General features: G+C 41.2%; 1 protein-coding gene across 3 annotated transcripts in view; it reads right to left on the reverse strand.

Annotated features, from left to right (window-relative positions):
* The window catches only part of BTK (Bruton tyrosine kinase), a 32,558-nt gene extending 12,460 nt beyond the window's left edge, over positions 1-20,098 (reverse strand). The window contains exons 1-5 of one of the 3 annotated variants that reach the window (XM_082377194.1): positions 9,991-10,054; positions 7,956-8,125; positions 7,310-7,408; positions 5,332-5,400; positions 3,751-3,832 (exon numbers count right to left, since the gene is read on the reverse strand). In XM_082377194.1, coding sequence (XP_082233320.1) covers positions 3,751-3,832; positions 5,332-5,400; positions 7,310-7,408; positions 7,956-8,096 — 391 coding nt within the window. In that variant the 5' untranslated portion in view covers positions 8,097-8,125; positions 9,991-10,054. Of the gene's footprint in view, positions 1-3,750; positions 3,833-5,331; positions 5,401-7,309; positions 7,409-7,955 lie in introns of all 3 variants that reach the window. The other 2 variants (XM_082377193.1, XM_082377192.1) reach the window with 2 other exon arrangements.

The following is a 20,098-nucleotide window of genomic DNA, read 5'->3' on the forward strand; positions in this document are numbered from 1 at the left end:
CCCGGCCAGGACTGATTGCTCCCACCCTCTGCCCTTCCCCCGCATGCCACTACCATCACCCAGGGATTTGAAGATTCTTGGGTGCAGGCTTGGGCACCAGTAGACATTTCAAAAATTCTTAATCAACAACTAGCTGCTCTGATAAATTAAGCTATGCTAATATGCTAATGAGAGGCTATAGGGCTTCCTGCCCTCCTACCTCCAGCACACTCATTATGAACCCACCCTACATTCCCAAATAATTAAGAGGTCCCTCGAAGATAGCACTCCTTCTTTTGTTGGTTAACGCAGCGCTGGTATTTCCAGCTACTTAGGAGAGAATTGCAAAAGCAGAGTGTTACAAACTGAATGTTTGTGTCCCCCCAAATTCATATAATGAAGCCCCCCCAGTGCAATGATATTAGGAGGTGGGGCCTTAGGGAGGTAATTAGGTCATGAGAGTGGAGCCCTCATGATGGGATTAGTGCCCTTAGAAGAAGAGACTGGAGAGAAATTCTTTCTCTGCCATGTGAGAACACAGTGAGAAAGTGACCGGTCTGCAAGCCAGGTAGAGAGTTCTCACCAGGAACTAAATTGGCCAACACCTTGATCTTGGACTCCCCAGCTTCCAGAACTGTGAGAAATAAATGTTTGTTGTTTAAGTCACCTGGTCTATGATGTTTTGTTATGGTAGCCCAAGCTGACTATGACAGCGTCCTAGTGGGAGGACTAGGAGAAAACTGCTTACTTCACCAATGCATGGGGCCAGCCCCATCTGGGAAGCACTAATGGTTAATGCACATTCCAAGTACTTGATGGGTTGATCTCTCATATTCATTTTTTTTCAGGATAATGGCTAAAATTCTGTTTGGGGAATGAATGAATGATTACTCCCCATATATGTCATTGGAGTTTCACTAATGCCACTCTTTCATTCATTTTGGTGAGGTCAGGTCATTTGCTTATTTTTGAAGCTGCAGTTAGGATAGGCTCTATTGAGCTTGACCAAATGAAGAGTCTAGGGTGAATGTAGACAAATATCTGTGGTGCTGTAACATTAAAGTGCCCACTGCCATGTTCAACGAAGTGGAAGGAGAGAGCCCAGGGCTAAGTCCTCAGGAATATAAACTTTGCATGGAAAGTACCACTGAAAAAAGATGGCAGCTCAATATGAGGTACCTGAGGCCCTACTTTTTAAATTGAAGTATAACTTACATATAATAAAATGTACAATCTAAGATATCCAGCTAACCACATTTGTGTACAACCATTTAACCACCTCAGATCCAGCACCTCAAAGGCTCCCTCATGCCTCTTCACAGCCAATACCACTACAGAGGTAGCCAGTATACCATGAGGTCCCCTTTTCATGTTAGTGATTACCAGTTGGTTCATTTTACCTCAGAGTGGGATAACTTATCACTAGAGTGGGCACTCAATAAATATTTGTTGGGCTAACCTACAACTGGTTTCTCCCTCAGCTAGTATGTCCCACCTTCCCCTATTTCCAAACTAAATCCTAGCTGTCCATCAATGTGGATCCCAAGTTGGTGGTAGTTGTTTACTCTTGGAGAAAAATCAATTAACACACCTATTTGTTGGTCCCTTTCTCTGTGCAAGGCAATTTATGAGGCACTGTGGAGAGAACCAAAGAAGTACAAATATATATGCCCTCTGGAGCTCTGTGTGTACTTCTCTGCCTTGGAGGTAGCATCTTGGTTTAGAGCACAGACTCTAGAGCCTGAGTTCAAAGCCTGACCCTGCCACTTACTAACTGAGTGCCTTTGGGCCAGTTATTTAACCTCTCTATACCTCTGTTTTCTCATCTCTAAAATGGGGATGGTGAAAATAACTGCCTCATATGGTTGATATGAAGAAGAAATGAGTTAATATATGTAAAGAATTTAGAGAAGATCCTGGATCATAATAAGCATTACTGAAGTGCTCATTTTGTACCCCCAGGGCTAAAGCCGACCTCTTACTTCAAAACATGTCAAGAACTGAACTGTGTGGTGCAAGATAGGACCTATTTGTAATCTTCACATGGCCTTACTCTAAAATATCTTGCAGCCAACTACAGGTGCAATTTCTGGGCTTGAGAACCAAGCAGCACAAAAATATGCAATGAGCTTAGGCTTTGGAGTCAAACAGACCTAGGGGTGTAGTAAGAACCCAGGCTCCACCACTCACTAGCTATGTGCCCTTGAGCAACTTACTTAACCTCTTTGAGCTTCAGTTCCCTCATCTGTAAATAGGGGAGTAATACATACTTAATAAGCTTATTGTAAGGATTAAATGTGCTAGTCCTGTTTGAAGCACTTGGCACAGAGCCTGGTACAGAGTTAGTGCTCATTAAGTGTTATTTGATGTTTTTAGCCCAAGGTTGCTGTGAGAATTAAATGAGATAATAAATACAAGGTGTCTAGCTTGGTGTCTGGCACATAGAAAGAACTAAGTAAATGACACTTCTCTTTCTTTCTCCTCTCCTCTTTCAGGTTGAAAGATTTGATGATTTTTATGTTAGCCAGACTTACATTCAAGGGAGTGAACAAAGCTGGTGTAGTCAGCCACTGCATATCAGAGTCTAAGTGTTTATTAAGACAAAGGGCTGTCACGCAATAACCCAACCATGCCGTTATCAGTCTGCCATCCTTCCTGTTTCTCTAGGCAGCCTTTCCTGATGTCAACTCAACCAGTTAATCTCTCAGTCACTTGACATGTGGCTATATATACACACAAATATGTGTGCATGCATCCTGTGCTGTAAGCATTTACAGTCAAGTTTATCTGAGCACACTGTATGGTCTATGTGAAATACTGAACTATATTCAAGTTGAGGTCCTCACAAAGCAAGGAACATGAAATAGTTCCTTGGAAAATATTTATCCACAATGAAAAGATGTACAGTGCTTTCTTGTACAGTGCTTTACAGTTTTCCATGTGCTTTCACATACATTACCTCATTTGATCCTTAGGACAACCCTGGAGGTAGGTACTGTAGGCATCATTATTATTCCTCTTTCAGAAGAAAAACCTGAGCCTCAAAGAAGCTTGTTGGCCTACTTGCCAGAGGTCACCCAGCTTATTAGTGGTAGAAGAGGACTTGGAACCAGGTTCTTTACTCTGACCCCAAGCACTCTCATAATCATGTATTTAATTTTTTTGGAACTAGATATTTCATACCTAGGATTCAAAATATTGAAATAACCATTGAATGCCACACCATACCACCCTTGTAATTGGTGTAAAGAACAAGACCTCTTTTATAAATAGGGAAATGGAAGGGCCTACAATTACAAAATTGCATTAGAGAGACAGTGGTAGAACAGAGTTGAAACTCTTAGTCTATCATGTGATCTTTTATTCATATGATGGAATATTAAACTCAATTGTATCACTAATATGGAAGAAAATGCAATATTTCTCCCCGCATTCTCTCTCTCTCCTCCCTTCTCTCTCTCCCTCCTTCCCTTCTCCCTCTCTTTCTTCTTTCTTTCACCTCCCTTCTTCCATCCATTCTTTTTTCCTCTCTCCCTTTCTTCTTCTCTCCTTCCCTCCCTGTTCCCTTTTTCTTTCCTTCTTTCTTTCCTTTTTCTTTCTTTCTTTCTTTCTTTCTTTCTTTCTTTCTTTCTTTCTTTCTTTCTTTCTTTCTCTTTTCTTTCTCTCTCCTTTCTCTTTTTCTCCCTCTCTCCCAACTTTTCTCTTTCCTTCCTCCCTTCCTTCCTTTCCTTCTTTCTTTGGAAACTAGTTTATTTTCCAAATAATTCTCACCATTTTTGAGCTGGTGAATCCATCGCTTCCTCAGTTCTTCAGTTGGGGAGAAGACATAGAGAGGCCCTTCATCATATACAACCTGGGGCAATGGACACACAGACTTCAGCAGTTAGGAGTCAGAAAAAAAAAAAAGACCTTGAAGGAACTAATCTTAAGCTACAACTTTGTATAATGATACTGGAAAACAAAAAAAAGGCAGGGTCTTCAGTGAGCCATGGAGCTGGGGTCATATGAACCATCTGAAGAATTCCTGAACAATTCATATCCAGGGATGTAGGACTTAGAAACTCTTTGCTTTGTGAATACTCCTGGGTCCTCTTGACTTGTATTTCAATTTGTGTGTAAACTTAGTTCATAATTTTCAGCCCTTGGTGGAGTCAAGATTTTTGTTTATCCAATGAAGGATATTTTATGATCTTATTAAACCTTGAGTTTGTATAGAAGATAATTGAAGTAATGATTTATGTAACAAATCTTGATTAGTACAAGTGGATTATACACTTCATCAATATGGAGCAAATTTTTAACTCTTGGCTGATTTTCCCCCCACTGCCTAGTGGCCTCCCCTTGCCAATATTAGCCAAAATAAACCACGTTTGGAACTACATACCTACTTCAAAAAGAGTGAAGTATATATTAAGCATTGTCATCAAATCAGTCAGTAGTTTTTGAACACCACACATGTACAGGGCATTGTGCTAGGTGTTATGGAGATGTACAAAACATGTAAGATGTGGTTCCAACCCTCACAGACTTGATAGACATCACAGTGGATTCTAAAGTCAAATGTAAATTAATTTTGAATTATCTGCTATTTACCAGTATCCACTAGCCCAGTCAAACATCAACTTATTGAAAGACAATGGTAGTAAAAACTGTGTCTAAAACACCCCTCCTTCACAGGTTTTGTAAACTTTGTTACAGTCAGGGACATGAACAAGATCCTTTTACATTTTTCTTTTTGCTTGTTAGTCTTGCTGTGCTCATAAATCCATGACAGAAAGCCCCCTCCCCTGAGACTTTCCACTTCCTTTTCTGGCTTTCACTGTTGCAGAGGCTGCTATATTCATGACATGTGGCCTCAGGGTTCTCAGGACATCATAAGCAAACCAAATCAGAGATTGAATCTGAAGCTCTTGAATCTGAAGCTCTTGCTCTCTTTTATGGCTTACATTGCATCTACCAAACAGATGTCTATGTGGCTCTTCAGTTATTCCAGACTAGAATTAAGTTTATACGTAAGTCTAATAAGCCTTCCCTACACCGAACTTCCTAATACTACTCCTTCCCTCCCCTCTTCTGTCTTTTCAACCCACATGACCACCATTAGACAGATAGGCAGAACCAGAAGGAAGTGAAATGCTCACTTAACAAACAGAGCATCTTTCTCAATGCCATTACCATAGACAAGACACACCATAATAGAGTTAGTGCCATTATGGATCCTCTTTGAGGTGTAGAGACTAAAAGAAACTATGTTTGATTGGAAAAATAGAAAAGCAAACACTCACAGCCCATGCCATCCCTAACGATTATATTACAGGTCCCTTTGTGAGCTAGTGAGAGAAAATACCTTACCTGGAAGGGGTAAGGGAACCTTTCAATAATTGAAATCTGCTCCATTTCACTGCACTCTTCTCCCCTTCTCTGCAGTGACAGAAGAAATCATAGTTATTGGTTGATGCATTGCTCTTTTCTGGATTTCCCTAGGTACTAGGAGTCTTTTGCAGTGGTTCCAGAAGGCTCTCCTGCATGGACAATGCTAATCCTTAGTGATTGCTTCCTATATCCCAGTAGGGAAACATATCCATAGGATCCAGCACATACTCATTCAAAAAAAAATCTGAGGTATCTCAAACTATTGAGGAAAGGGAGGTTAATCAATAAATGATGCTGGGACAAACACTTAACCACTAATATTGTCAGAGGTGGGGGGCGGGTGGTTAAGGTAGCTATTTCACACCATACACCAACGTAAATTCTGGATGGATTCAAGAGCTTTATATAAAAAAAATGAAACTATGACTAACAGAAAAAAACATACTGACTATTTACATAATTTTGTGAGAGGCAAGGCCTTTCTAATATAATGCTAAAAGTTAGAACCATTAAGAGAAAGATGAGCTAATTTGATGACATAGACTTTAAAACCCACTATGGTTAAAAAAAACAAGTATAAACAAGATTCAAAGATAAATGAAAAACTGGAAAATATTTTCAACATATAGTTAAAGTTAACATATCTAGATCTCTTAAAAAGTACTAGGAATAAGGTAAACATTTCAATAGAAAAACTGGCCAAAAAAATTAACAGGAATTCACAAATGGAAAAATATAAATGAGCTGTAGACGTATAATTGTCCAACCTTATGAGTAACAAAAAAATTGCAAAATAAGTCAGCAATGAAGTATCATTTTTCTTGGCTTTCAAATTAACAAATATTTAAAATATATGGCGTTGGAAAGAATGTAGAGGAATAGATACTGCCACACAGAGCTTGTAGGTGTATATGATATTCAAATTCTACTTCTACAAAATTAAATAGAATAAAACTATAAAAATAACCAAAGCATACAGATTTCATAAAGAACAAAATATTACTCCTAGGAAGTTATTATAAAGAAAAGAATAACAAAAGTACATAAAGATGTATGCAAGAATGTTCCTTTCAACATGATTTATGATATCAAATAAATTGGAAACAACTTAAATGTCTAGTAATAGGAGATTGGTTAAACAAATTACAATATATCCATGATAGGGTATACTATACAGTCATTAAAATCATTTTATTAAAGAGTATCTATTGTTATGGGGAAAAGTTTATATTGTTAAATTGAAAATGTAGGTGGCAAAGTAAGATGTGTAGTATAATATGATTCTATGTTTTAAATGTATAACATATATATTAGTGTGAGTGTATGTGTTGTTAATGGAGAAAAACATCTGTAAGTCCATACACGAACATGTTAATAGTTGTTTTAGCTGAATAATGAGACTATGCATGATTTTATCTTCTTTTTTGTGCTTTTTTTGTATCTTGCAAAGTTTCTATAATAAATACGCATTACTCTTGACGTCAGGAAAAAAATGATATTTAAAACAATCAACTAGGAAATCAGTAGACGTTATGTCCTCGAGAGGCTCTGGGAAATGAGAGAAGAAACAGTGAGCTACTAAAGAATCTCATGACTCAGAGCCCTAGAGTTCTGGCTCTCAGACTAACTCAAGCTTGTAAATCTGATCCTGGTGACCGAGGGAGTAAAACCAATCATCTCTGATCAGTTTGAAAACTTGATGTGATATCATCTTAAGATTGGCGTTACAAGTTTTCCAGATTAAGTGAGTTGTTCTGCATCTGGGGAAAAGACGCTGAGACTCAGCATAACCAATATGTGGCAGAGTGAAGAACATATAAGGGAGCTTTATGTGTCCCACACTGCACAGCATCACAGGTTTATTTACAGAGAATTGAAGTGTTCCAAGTTTCTTAACTGCAACCCTCCTGCCCACCCCCCCACCCCATGCCCAGTTCTAACCATGGCCTCTTCTCACCGGAATCTGTCTTTCAGGGGGAGGATTTTTCTCAGGAACCACTGTTTCAACACAGGTGATCTTCTCAACATCTATTGAACCCTTCTTACTGCCTCTTCTCTGAGAAAGAGAATGAGGAAGAAAATGGAGAAAGATTAAGAGCAATTAAGCAACCAGATGATTAGATTTTGCTATCTCATCATTCAACACAGTGAGGTGACACCCACACTCTATATCAGGACCTGTCATTTTGAAAAAACGAACAAACAAACAAAACCCAAACAACTTCCAGATCTATTAACCTAACCTTTTTTGACTACCAGATGGAGGGCAAACACTATAGAAGAGTGGATGACTTTGTGTGCCTTTAACATAAAAAATAAGGAAGCAATTTCCAAGTCTTGGATTTCATTCTCAACAATCATTTAATGAGTGCTCACCAACTGCAAGAATCCATGGTGAGATTTTCCCCATAGCTTCTTAGCACCTTTGAATTTTTGCTCCAGTATGTCTGTAGCTAGTTCTGGGCTAGGAAACATTTTGCTGAGTTTGAAATGTACTTGGGTCCCTTCCACCTACCCCCTCCAACCAAAAAGGATCTACCTCCCCACAAGGCAGATCTAAGGCCAAGTCCTTAAAACTCAGGTTTCACAGCAGAGAAACTCACCCCACGTTCAAAGTCATACTCATAGTAGGAAAGCTTTTGCACGGTCAAGAGAAAGAGGCGCTTCTTGAAGTTTAAAGGTGATGTTTTCTTTTTCTGCTGGGATCGCTTCAGAAAGATGCTCTCCAATATCACTGCAGCCATAGCTTCTTCTTTCTGGAGCTCACTGGGTGCTGTTGATAATGAAAGTTCTTGAGGACCCAACACATTGAACCTCATCCCTCCTGGTTCCCCCTCAGCCTAGCCACCTAGTTTCAAATGGAACAGAAACGTTCGAAGCTAACAAAGAACCTTCTTACTTTGACGTCCTCCTTCCATAGCCCCCATTTCTGCCACTATTCAGGTATAATGGATGCACATCGAAGTGGGGTGATTGATTCTACATCACGAGTTCATATAAACTGGGTTCTTGTATAAGGCAATGGAATGCTCTGGATATCAAGTGACATGTACCCATGTGCTTGGTAATGTCTAGAGGCAGATCTACACTAACCACCCTTTTATGATACGTGCAGAATCTGTGAACAGTAAAAGTCTCTGTGCAGCTGTTGACCCTTATATCCACAGAAGGGATAATGCAGGTGCCAGAACTCCACTGAGGCAGATATTGGACTTTCAGTTCCCAGTTTCCTAGACAGTGAGTGTAATTTTTCATACATTGTCCCACTGGGGTCTGTAACCAAGGGGTCTAATAAGGATACGGAGGCTGCACCTGCAGTTATGGACATATACTAACTGCCACCCAACTGATTTTGCCCATCACCCTCTGGCTGAGCTACAAAGGATAGAAGCTTTGTTCTAAAATTGAAAAACAATTTTTGAGAGGTAGTTGTTTTGTTTTGTTTTTGATTTTCCCTTCCTTTTTGCTTAGATTAGTTCTTTCAGACAGCTGATGCAACTGTCTTAATCTTATAGATGCTCTCTCTGATCATTTATGAAAAGTAACTTGTTTAGCCTCTCCAAACTTAGAGTACTTCAGAAAGATTCAGTTTAGGTAACTGAAATACAGAAAGGCAAAGAAAGTTACAAAAAGTCACCGTTGGTTTTTTTATTCACACAAAACACGCAGTTATTCACTTAAATGCACTATCTTTTATTACCAACCCAAACCTTCGTTAGAAAGATAAAGTGAAAATATAAATACTGCCACAAAAATAGAGCACTAAAAAAAATACTGAAAAATATCACCAAATCACCAGCCCCTTCTCCCTCAAGTTTTGTTGGAGGTAAGTTTTTTCCTGAAGGGTGTAGGTTGTTTTTTTTTTTAAACTAAACTCCTTATGATTTTGGTGGCACCATGGAAGCAGAATAAAGTCAGTAGTTTTTTGTACTTGTCAAGCATAGGTTACTTCTCACACCAGGAAAGCAAGGGAATGGTTTCTTATCGAAGCCTGAGGCTATCCACACCATTATTTTGCTCTTTCCTGTGGTGTAAAATGTTCTATTATTGTACTGAGGAGACAAAAATAGGTTACAGGAACACCAGGGATATTCAGAATGATCACTTTGTTATTTATTCATCATGTGGATGCCACTGTTTTCTGGTGGTAGACTTGTTCAATTTTTTATAAATGATCTTTTGAGAAAATTGGGCAAAGGAGCAAACCTTTCCCTACATCCTCCACACAGCTCTCTTCCCTGACTCCTCGGTTTAAATCGTCTCTCCCAGGAGTGACAAACTGATAAGAGTTTGCAACCAACTAGAGTTCTATCTAGCATTCAGATTCAGCTCAAACCCCAAAAAGATTTCTTTTAACATTAAGGTTTTTCATTTACTCAGAAGTAGTGGTAACCAAGTAATAATAGTCTATTCTCAGGAACTGCCAACTCATCGAGATCCCTGTACTAATATCACATTTGTTCCCATGGTGAATTCCAATTAAGTACCTATTCACAACCAAAGACTCAACTTAGAGAAGACAAAATAATACCCTAAAGAAATCGAGTAGCATGACCAGTAAATTGGATCAGAAGCATCCGAACAAACCACGTCCAGCTGTTCCTCTTTTAGCTGAGTAAAGCACACCCATCATTTTACCTTTAGTTTTGTTGCAAGCTCTTGGTGGATACACTCCCTGTTCAGACCCAGCATCTGCTTCAGTCTTGGCCTCTGCTCTTGTTTCCTATAAGACAGGTCCTTCTGGAAGCTGCCTCTGTTCTTTTTCTTTTTTAGAACAAATCCAGTTTGTACAGGAGGAAGCCTTCCTCTCTTTTAAGTGTCTGTGTTGGGGTAGGGTTTAGTGCTGGTCTAAGTATGAGGAAGTAAGTAAGCCTCTCACTAGCCATCGCCCCTCTGAGCATGGGGTGAAATGGCCTCTACTTCTAGATCATTGAGCTGGAGGACTGCTGGGATTTCCATGGCCTGGTTGCTCCCTCTTTGATTGCTTTCCCCCACTCCTTGTGATCCACTCCAGGCACACACAGCCTGAAAATGTGGTAGTTCTTCCTGAGTCACCATTAGTCCATCCACCACTAATGTGAAAGGAGAGGCATCTGCTTTTATGTCTTCCTGAAGGTTGGTGTGTAATGGACACTCTGCTTTAGAGGATAGTTGCAGCTTCTTTGGGTACTTATTGTGAAAGGTCCTAATTTTTTTCTAACAATTTCAGCAGCCCACAGAGTCAATTTGACCACAAAAGATGCACAGTGAGGGCTGACCCTGCACCTCACTCAAGTGGTGGGGTTGGGGGTGGAAACGGAAGTGACATGAATATTACACACACACACACACACACACACTTCACATAGAGAAAGAAAGAGGAGGAGAAAAAAGAATAGAAAGACACACACAGAGCTCTTCATTTAAAATATAAAGTTCCAGTGTTATAATGTTCTCTTTATTAAACTACAAATGCAAAGATTTTCACACGGCCACCTTTTGCCTCGCAGCTCTTTATGGAGCAGTAGAATTCCAAAAGAGAATGTTTAGTAGTAAGAGTTCAGCCACTTTACAAACTGTGCTATGCCAAGGAATTAATGTAAATAGCACTTGTAGAATCGGTAAACTAAACCACCTTTGGCTCCTATCTTTGCTCATGCTAAGATAAAACACTATTAGGGGGACTTCCCTGGTGGTGCAGTGGTTAAGAATCCTCCTGCCAATGCAGGGGACACAGGTTCGAGCCCTGGTCCGGGAAGATCCCACATGCCGTGGAGCAACTAAGCCCGTGCGCCACAACTACAGAGCCTGCGAGCCACAACTACTGAGCCCGCATGCCACAACTACTGAAGCCTGTGCGCCTAGAGCCTGTGCTTTACAACAAGGGAAGCCACCACAATGAGAAGCCCATGTACCGCAACAAAGAGTAGCCCCCGCTCACCGCAACTAAAGAAAGCCCGCGTGCAGCAACAAAGACCCAACACAGCCATAAATAAATAAATTTATTTTTTTTAAATTGGCTATTATTAAAAAAAACAAAACTAAACTAAACACTATTAGGGACAACACCAGAGAAAAAGACACAGCCTGTCTATGACTGGGAAGGGTCCAGGAGAAGCTAGTTAGAAATAGTCAGTCATGGTTCAAACAACTATTAAGCCAAAATATCCAATAAGCTGCGTTTTGTGTTTATTTCTCCTTTAAAGCATTACTTAATTGTCCAGCAAGATTCTAGCCATTCCCTTTTCTCCCCAGGGGAATTGAAGGGAACTCATGCTTCTCCCAGTGCAGTCCATCCATCAGACATTTTACACACATTCTTTCATTTATTCCTCAAGGCAAACAGATGAGGAAAATGAGACTCATGGAGGTTATGTGACTGGCCCAACCTTATCCATTTGTGACTCCACACCCTTGTTGTTTCTGTTGTACCTCATTGCCTCCCAGAGGGATTTTTTTTTTTTTTGCCTTCAAGGAAGTGTGATGCCATCCACCTCAGCACCCTGTTATTCCCCATGGCTATCAGCAAAGAGCACTGGGGACAGACCCCTCTCCATCTTCTAAGAACATTTGGCAAAGGAGGAAATGGTGGTTAAGTACAGGGGATAAGTAAGAGAGAATTCAGGATCCAGGGGCACTTTCCTCTGCAATATTCCTCTAGGCTAGAAAGGATGATATGTCCCTCTTAACTGACAACAGTACTTTTTCCCACATGAGGATTCTTCTTAGTTCCGCCAAGGTTTTCTTACATTTTCCTTTAAATCCTCTATAAGGAGATCTTGTTTAACTGGTCAATTTCTAGAGTTGCCAGCTGTTTTTTCCTTCAGGATTTTTCGTTGTTAATGGGATGAAAGCACAGGGTTTAGGCAGAACACCAACTCTTTATTCTAGGGTTGTTATTGCTTACTGTGAATATAAAAGTTTGCTTGAATGTACTGTCTTTTATATTGTGAAATATTGCAAATAGGCAGAAAGTATGATATGTCCCTCTTAACTGACAACAGTACTTTTTCCCACATGAGGATTCTTCTTAGTTCCGCCAAGGTTTTCTTACATTTTCCTTTAAATCCTCTATAAGGAGATCTTGTTTAACTGGTCGATTTCTAGAGTTGCCAGCTGTTTTTTCCTTCAGGATTTTTCGTTGTTAATGGGATGAAAGCACAGGGTTTAGGCAGAACACCAACTCTTTATTCTAGGGTTGTTATTGCTTACTGTGAATATAAAAGTTTGCTTGAATGTACTGTCTTTTATATTGTGAAATATTGCAAATAGGCAGAAAGTAAAGAGAATAACATTACACTCATGTGCTCACCACTTAGCTCTATAGAATCCTAACATTGTGCCATTTTGTTTCTGGTGTTTTGTTAGAAATGAAATACTATCCATACAGCCAAAACACCCTTGTGTACTCTTCCACAATCTTAGTTCCCTCCCTCCATAGAGGTTACCAATATCTGGAATTTGGCATTTATCATTCCTAGGCATGTTTTTATATAATTACTACATATGTAAGTATCCAAAAAAGACATTTAGTATTGGTTTACATGTTTCACATTTTAATATAAGTGTTACATAGTCTTCAGCAACTTACTTTTTTTCTCAATGTAATGTTTTATGATTTATATATCTTGGCACCTCTAGTTCATACATTTTAATTCATTTTGATATGTATCAGTATTCTATATGATGAATACATCACAATTTATTTATCCATTCTCCTACTGATGGTTATTTAGGTTGTTTGTTTTCAATTATAAATAATGCTACCATGAACGATCTTGTACATGTGGTCATAGTTTTCCAATCTCAGAATGAATTCTCAGTTACTTAGACAACGTGGCAAACCCAGGTCCTGCTTATGTGTTGGACTATGCACTTCATGTAATCCCTTGTTCCTTTTTTAGTCCCATCTTCCTGAGGCTTTACTATGAAATCTGGTAGACTTATCAATGGTCTCTCATTAGAGTAGAGTATAACTGATAGGCCTACTAAAAATCTCTTCTCAAGCCCAAGAAGCATCTCTCAGGTTTTGATTGAGATTTTGATTGAGAATTCCCCAGTCTTGGAACCAGAAGAGAAGTCGTCATTAAAATATCGTACCCATAGCAACAAAGAGCCATAATTACTCTTGCTAAGTTCCCAAGAAGCTCTGTTCAAGCCCTAGTGAAAGCTAATTATTTCATGATAAGTTTCAGGGTCAGTGCTACAGGTGACCAAATTTGTGGTGAAGACTTCCAGCAAAATCAGTTTTCTGGCTGCTGGCTAACCAGGGAAATTCTCATCTACTGTAATCATTTCTAAGAGGTCTCGGTGCTCTGGTCTTCTTCAGCATTTCATGTTGTTAACATTTTACAGTTTTCTTCTGTGGTTTTGGAAACTTCTGGGTCTGTCATCTCTTCTGCCCTGCACTAGAGACAATAGATTCTGGCCAAGTAATGATGAAAGGAGAGCCAGATAGCGAATCTGCAAGTTTACACTGAGCATCAGGTCGGTGGTAATACTTTCAGCATTGCTCCTCTGCTCTGAGGGTGACTGCTGGGTTGTCCGTCTTTCACTCTGGACTTGTGTGACCCTTTGACCTTCTTTTTCAATATAGTTTTTGTTTTCCCTGGTTTAAACATTTTATTTTTTCCGTCAATATCACAATAACACATGTTCATTATAGAAAATGTTTTAAGTACAGGGATATTAAAAAGAAAACATCAATTATAAGCTCATTATCCAGAGACATTAATATTTAGGCATATTTCCTTCCATTCTTTTTCTCTGCATTTTTCTGACTATATTTGAGATCATATTGCACATACTATTTGTAGTTTGCTTATTTTTCTTAACATTATCTGTCTAAGTATCCATCTATCTATCCATCCATCCATCCACCCAACACATATTGTCCTCAAAATATCTAAAGTTCTTGTTTAACGTTACTCCAGATTATTTTCCCATGATATTAGGATCTCTATATAAGCATCATTTACCAAGTCAAAAGTTTGTACATTTTGCATTTTGAAATATATTGACAAAATAGTTTCCAGAAACACTGTAACCAATTTCCATTCCAAATAGCAGTTTTGGAGAGCCTGCTTTTCCCACACTTTTGTCTCTTTTCTGCTCCACTTCTAATCAGTTTTTTGTTTTTTTTTTTTTACTGTTTCTGTTACAGACAGATATGTAAGGATGAGTTAATAGACTATAGTTCATTTTCATGTCTGGGAGTCAAGGCAGTGAAGTAGAGCTTCTCCTTGAAGTTCAGCTAACTGATGCTAACCCTAAGGCATGTGGCGATGGCTCTCCGAGAGGGAGGTGGAAAGCCTGGGATCAAGGCTTTTGTGTTTCGGATGCTCTCCCGACACCCTCAGTCAGTGCACATGAACCTCCAGAGAAACTGAAAGTCACACGTGGCCCATTTGTTTCAGGGTCCTCAGAGGAGTTCTCTCTCCCCCTCCCCTGATGGCTTCGTTTGCATAACCCAGCAGCTTTGGAGTGAATTAGGTCAAGGTCTGTCTCTAGCTTCTTGCTGAGCACTGCCTCACTGAAAATTCTAGCTCTCCCTTATTCCCAGGAGCTAGAAATCGGATATCGGCATGGCATCCATGGGCAAAAAGCAGCAGGCATCTGATGACTCTTTGGAGAACACCCAAACTGGTTTTCAAAAGCCATATCTTCCCCTTATACCTAAGTCACTTCCTGGTATGGGTCTAGTCCACTGAAAGGAAACTCTCTATAGGAAATTTGCTCGAATGGAAATAGTAAATCATACTGATGATAATTTTAAATTGCACCAAGACCTAGAAGTGGATGGAAAGTTGCACTAGTTCTCAACATGAGGAGTTTACAAAAGATTCTAAACAAACACATCACTAGCCATAAGCCACAGGAATTTGGACTTTAATGAAAGCAGATAGTTTAAATATTCTGAATATAAAAGGGGTCAGAATAGACCAGATAGGGCTAACACTAAGGGATCCTGTTTCAGTAGAATGCATTAGATTATTTAGGGTATTTGCATTTTGTGGCTTATTTGGTAGGTGACATTGTTTTATCAAATAACTGAGGCTCCAAGCGGCTGTAGCACCCTTGGTCAGGGGCTTGGCATGCAAAATGAGGGAAGGAGCAGAACCAGCACACAGCTAACAGCACACAAGATAACCCCTGAGCTGTATAGACCCCTGCCTCTGGGCTTTGCTGCTGCCCTGCCTCTGGAAACAAACAGCATGAGATAGAGACTTTGAGCTTGGAGAGCTGGGTGGCCAGGAAACTGGACAAGGATTCCATTTGGAGGTCCAGCAGCTCACCCAAGGATGTCTTGGTCAGGCCCAGCAATCCCTTTTATTTTAAATGCCACACTATTTGTTCTAGGCAGGTCCTCTGGGGACCTTGGCAGGTCTCAGGCAGAATAAAAATAATAGCAAACAGTGAGATAGGCGCACTGACTATTGCTGGACCCTATTTTAACTACTTTACAGAGATTAACACACTTACTGCTCACAACAATACTATGGGGAAGGCACTAGGCAAACAGGGGGAAAGGGAAAAGGGAAAACAGGAGGGGAAGAGAGGGGCAAGAATAATTCAACGCAATTCCACAATTATTTATTAAGCACTGACTCTGTTTCAGGGATGGTAATGAACAAAATAAAGGAGGGGATAAAGAAGAGGGGATACAGGTAGAGGAAGGAGAAGGAGGAAGAGGAGGAGAAGGAGGAGGACGATGGAGAGGAGGAGAGGAGAGCAAAGGAGAGAAGAAAATGATGAAGCCTAGAGAAAAGAGAGCCGTGCACATGGCAGGCAATGGTAATAGGAAAAAGCTTCCCCGCGACCTCAGGGGTTGGCCACACTGTCTGGGCTGAGGCTGAGGCTGCTTTTTTCTGGCCCAGCCTCTTACCCACTGTTACCACGAGGTTGGCGTACACAGTCCTTCCAACAAGCCAGCTCTGATCCCAGCAATGTTGGCTCGATGCAGCCTGAGGCTTTACACCCTGGTTTCGCCTTTCCTTAGCTTACAGAGCTCAAAAGCCTATTGTGGCATGTGAGCTTTGACCATTTTCTCAGACAATCTGCCTCTTAAAAATTCCTTCTTCTAAGGGTCTCATTGACACACATATCCATTTTGGGTCTTCCGGCAATATTTGACCAAAGGGCTTATTTTTATCCTGGCTTATTTTGCCACCGGCAATAAATCTTACTTTTCTGCCAAATTGTGCAGAGGTGCCTCTTTCCAACATCTGCTACCTGTTCAGATGGTCACCTCATATCGCTTTTTTCTCTTCTTGTTCCCCCCACAACCTCCTCAGAAAGGACCCTTCCAGCCCCTTCTGATCATCTGAAGAGACTGTCAGGGCCTTGTGCTGATGACACTCCCACCCTCTGTCAGCCTCCTCCGCCAGCAGACTACATGGCACCAGCCACGCTTTCTATCTGGCCTTCAAGGGACCCGAGGTCCCACGAAAGGTACTTGCTGCTGCTGCCCAGCCCTTGCCATGCCCCAGACCCACCTCAGTCCTGACTTTAATGCAGGTAGCTTCCCGGATGCATTGAGATGCCAGGACTTTGAAGGTGGGACTCGATCTCAGAAGACACTGGCCCTGGAGACATATTCTTACAGTCCAGAGAGGAAGGACAGTCTGAGCAAACCCCACCCTTTCACAGCCACTCAGTTCCCTTTTTTTGTTTCCTGACTTAAACCAATGTCTTTTTTTTTTCTTCTTCTCAGCAGCATGGTATCTGGTTCCCTGCTGCTGTCCCTATTCCACTCCCCGCCCCAGCTGTCTCCGCCCTTCATTTGCTTGGGACCTCTTGAGTCTGCTCTGAAAGAGCCCTTCTCAACATTACTGGGGCCACTGAGACTCTAGACTGGGCTGGGTTGAGCAGACACGTCCTCAGGCCAACCTCCCCGAGGTAAAGGACCATGGGGGTGGTCAGCACAGGGAGTGGAGACTTACAGAAAAGAGGAGAAATGCAGACATGTGGAGACAAAACAAAGGGACTGGCGAGGAAGGGCGTCTTTAGCTTCTCATATCCTCTAAGGCAGAGACTCAAGGCCACATGGTTAAACTTGCTAGTGAAGGATGGAGAGTGTTCACGAAGGGACCCCAAAGTACAGATCCTGACAGAGGTAGAGACAAGACTTCCCCCTGCTGAGTCATTTTCTAAGAAAGCATTTTTTTTCTACAGATAAAAATGTCCAAATGTAAGCCCACATACTGACTTGTGTCCTTCCCATTTTCTGTGGATGTTGATTTTCTCCATTTTAGATTCGGCCTCAAGGATTAACTCTTAATTTACAACTTTCTCTTTAATCTTGTAAAACAATAAACCAGACTAGATGTGTTACCTGAAACCTGAATGTTTCATTAGCCACCTCCTAGCCTATGTTCTAGCAGCGATCTTCTCCTGGAGGACTCTCCTAGGAAATGCAGACAGTACTGGCTGTAGACCAGGATGGCCACAGAGCCCCTGGTGACTGATCTGCTTGCCCATCTTGACACATCAGCCATATTTACTTGCTCCAGGCACTGTATGTAGGAACAGATCATAAATCCCACTAGAAGAAGTCCGTCAGAATTTTTAAGGGAACAGGATATATTTTTTTAAAGTATTTGTAGGATAGTAGACTAGTTAATCCTCACGTCCACACAAGATAAAGGGGCGGCAAGTGTTGTATGATCTCTCTATTTTATTGACGATTTATATCCTTTCACTAGTCACCTCTGAATAGCTGCTCCAGTGGCCTGCCTGAGAGTCGGTCACAGACATTCACCTTCCCTCCCCTTTTCTTCAGTCAGATGCTACTTGTTGTCACATGCCCTGTCCCTTCTCAAGGTCCTCCTGGGGGTGGAGACTGGGCGTTGATGGGGGATCTAGACAAGGGAGAGCAGGACAAGGGAGAGGGGAAAGTAAAACTAGGCGAGTCTTCACCCTCTGCCCATGTGCACTCTCCTCACAGACTTGTCTACGTGATGGAAGGACTGCACCCAAATAGTGCCAATATCTAGACATAGGAAAGTGAACAACCACCTACTCTGTGAGGCCAGGCCACATCTAGAGTCCTGTGTTCAATTCTGAGTTCCTCACCTTAGGGGAAATCAATAAGCAGGAGCATGTCCAAACCAGAGACCAGGATTGGTGAAGGAATCTAAACCAAAGCCATGCCACATAAAGGTGTGATAGAAAGAACTAAGGTTGATTAGACTAAGAGGGGCCATGTTCACTGTCTTCATATTTCCATGTTACTAACATCAAAAACCTCTAGAAACTCCTCAAAGCCCAGTAAGATGGCGTAACAGCCTGGAGAGAAGGAAATGCTCTGAGCCTACAGGCTGGCTGCTTGGCAAAGAAACTTTTAGGAAATGTAGCAGGCAGTGGTAATGTTTTTATTATCTCATTCCCAGAGAACGTCCAACAAAATAGAGCTGATCAGAGAGCCAGTTCTGAACCTATGGGTGTTTCTGGAGGGTTATGCAAGCAGGAGAACCCAAGCTCTCATGGTTCCTTAGCCCTAATCCACTGACACCTCCTCCTGCGTCCCTGCCCAATTCTGACTCCTTATCATCCTCTACCCTGCAGATGCTCCTGCTTCCCCTGTGTGATTTGTGGTTAAGTGCAAGGCTGTGGTGTTAAACTACCTGGGATCAAATTCCAGCTCCATAAAATAACCACTGGTGTGACTTTGGGTAAGCGAATTTAAGGCCTCTCGTGCCTCAGTTTTCTTGCCTGTTAAACACTAATAAATGTACATACCACCTGGGTTGTTAGGATTAAAAGAGGTAGCATGTAAGGTAGTTAGGAAAATGCCTGACATATAATAACTGTTCAATAATTGTTAGCTATTATAATTACCAGGCCACACAATCATATCATATAATGGTAAAGGAACCCAAGCTCTGGAGTCAGGTCACCCGTGTTTGTATCCTGACTCCACTAAATACTATCAGCATTGGGCAAATCGTTTAACACCCTATGGCCTCAATTTCCTCATCTGTAAAATGGGAATAATAGTATCACCTACCTCTTAGAATTACTGTGAGAATTTTATGGGACAATTCATTTTAAATGCTCAATACCCTGCAGTCTTTCTCTGCTGGACTCTCTTGAAACCTAGCACATGCCTTCTGCCAGGTATGCTGGGAAGTGAAGAAATGCTGGATACTTTCTATCTTTTGGCCTGGTTATTGCTATTGTTGGAGCTGAACAATTTCATCCTCACTTTTCAGAACCTAGGTCAGCCAACTTGCTCCCTCAACAAAAGGGGGCTGTTTAATGCCGAGCATTGTTCCTTTCTTACAAAGTATTTAGTCTGTAATTATACATTTATGACATTGATTATTCGATTACTGTGTCCCTCCCCTAGAACAGTGCCCAGCACAGAATAGGCATTCAATAAACATCTGATGAACTAGAGCACTGGTTCCCTCCAAGCCTTCAGTGAACCAGCAGTTCACTGTGAAAGATGTTGTTCCCAGTATCCTTGAAGTGGAACGGGAATAGGACATGGAGGTGGAGGGCTCCTCCACTTGACCGGCCCTAGTCCTGGCTTCCCTCGGGGATAGGCACACGGAGGCCAGATGGTCTGGGAAGAGCATTGCTTCCTTCACTTAACGGTGCTACGCAGCAGTATCCACCAAAAGTGATGAAGTGAGGAAAAGTTGCAAAGCTGGAGGGAGGCGGGTGGAAGTTGAAGAGAGTGGATCAGCCTCAGCCGGAGCCCTTCCTTAAGCTCGCGCCCGCGACTCTGAATCGAGTTCTCTTAGCCGCCAGAGGGCGCGAC

Source organism: Balaenoptera borealis (genome assembly GCF_965194805.1).
Source record: "Balaenoptera borealis genome assembly, chromosome: X".
Classification (NCBI taxonomy): domain Eukaryota; kingdom Metazoa; phylum Chordata; class Mammalia; order Artiodactyla; family Balaenopteridae; genus Balaenoptera; species Balaenoptera borealis.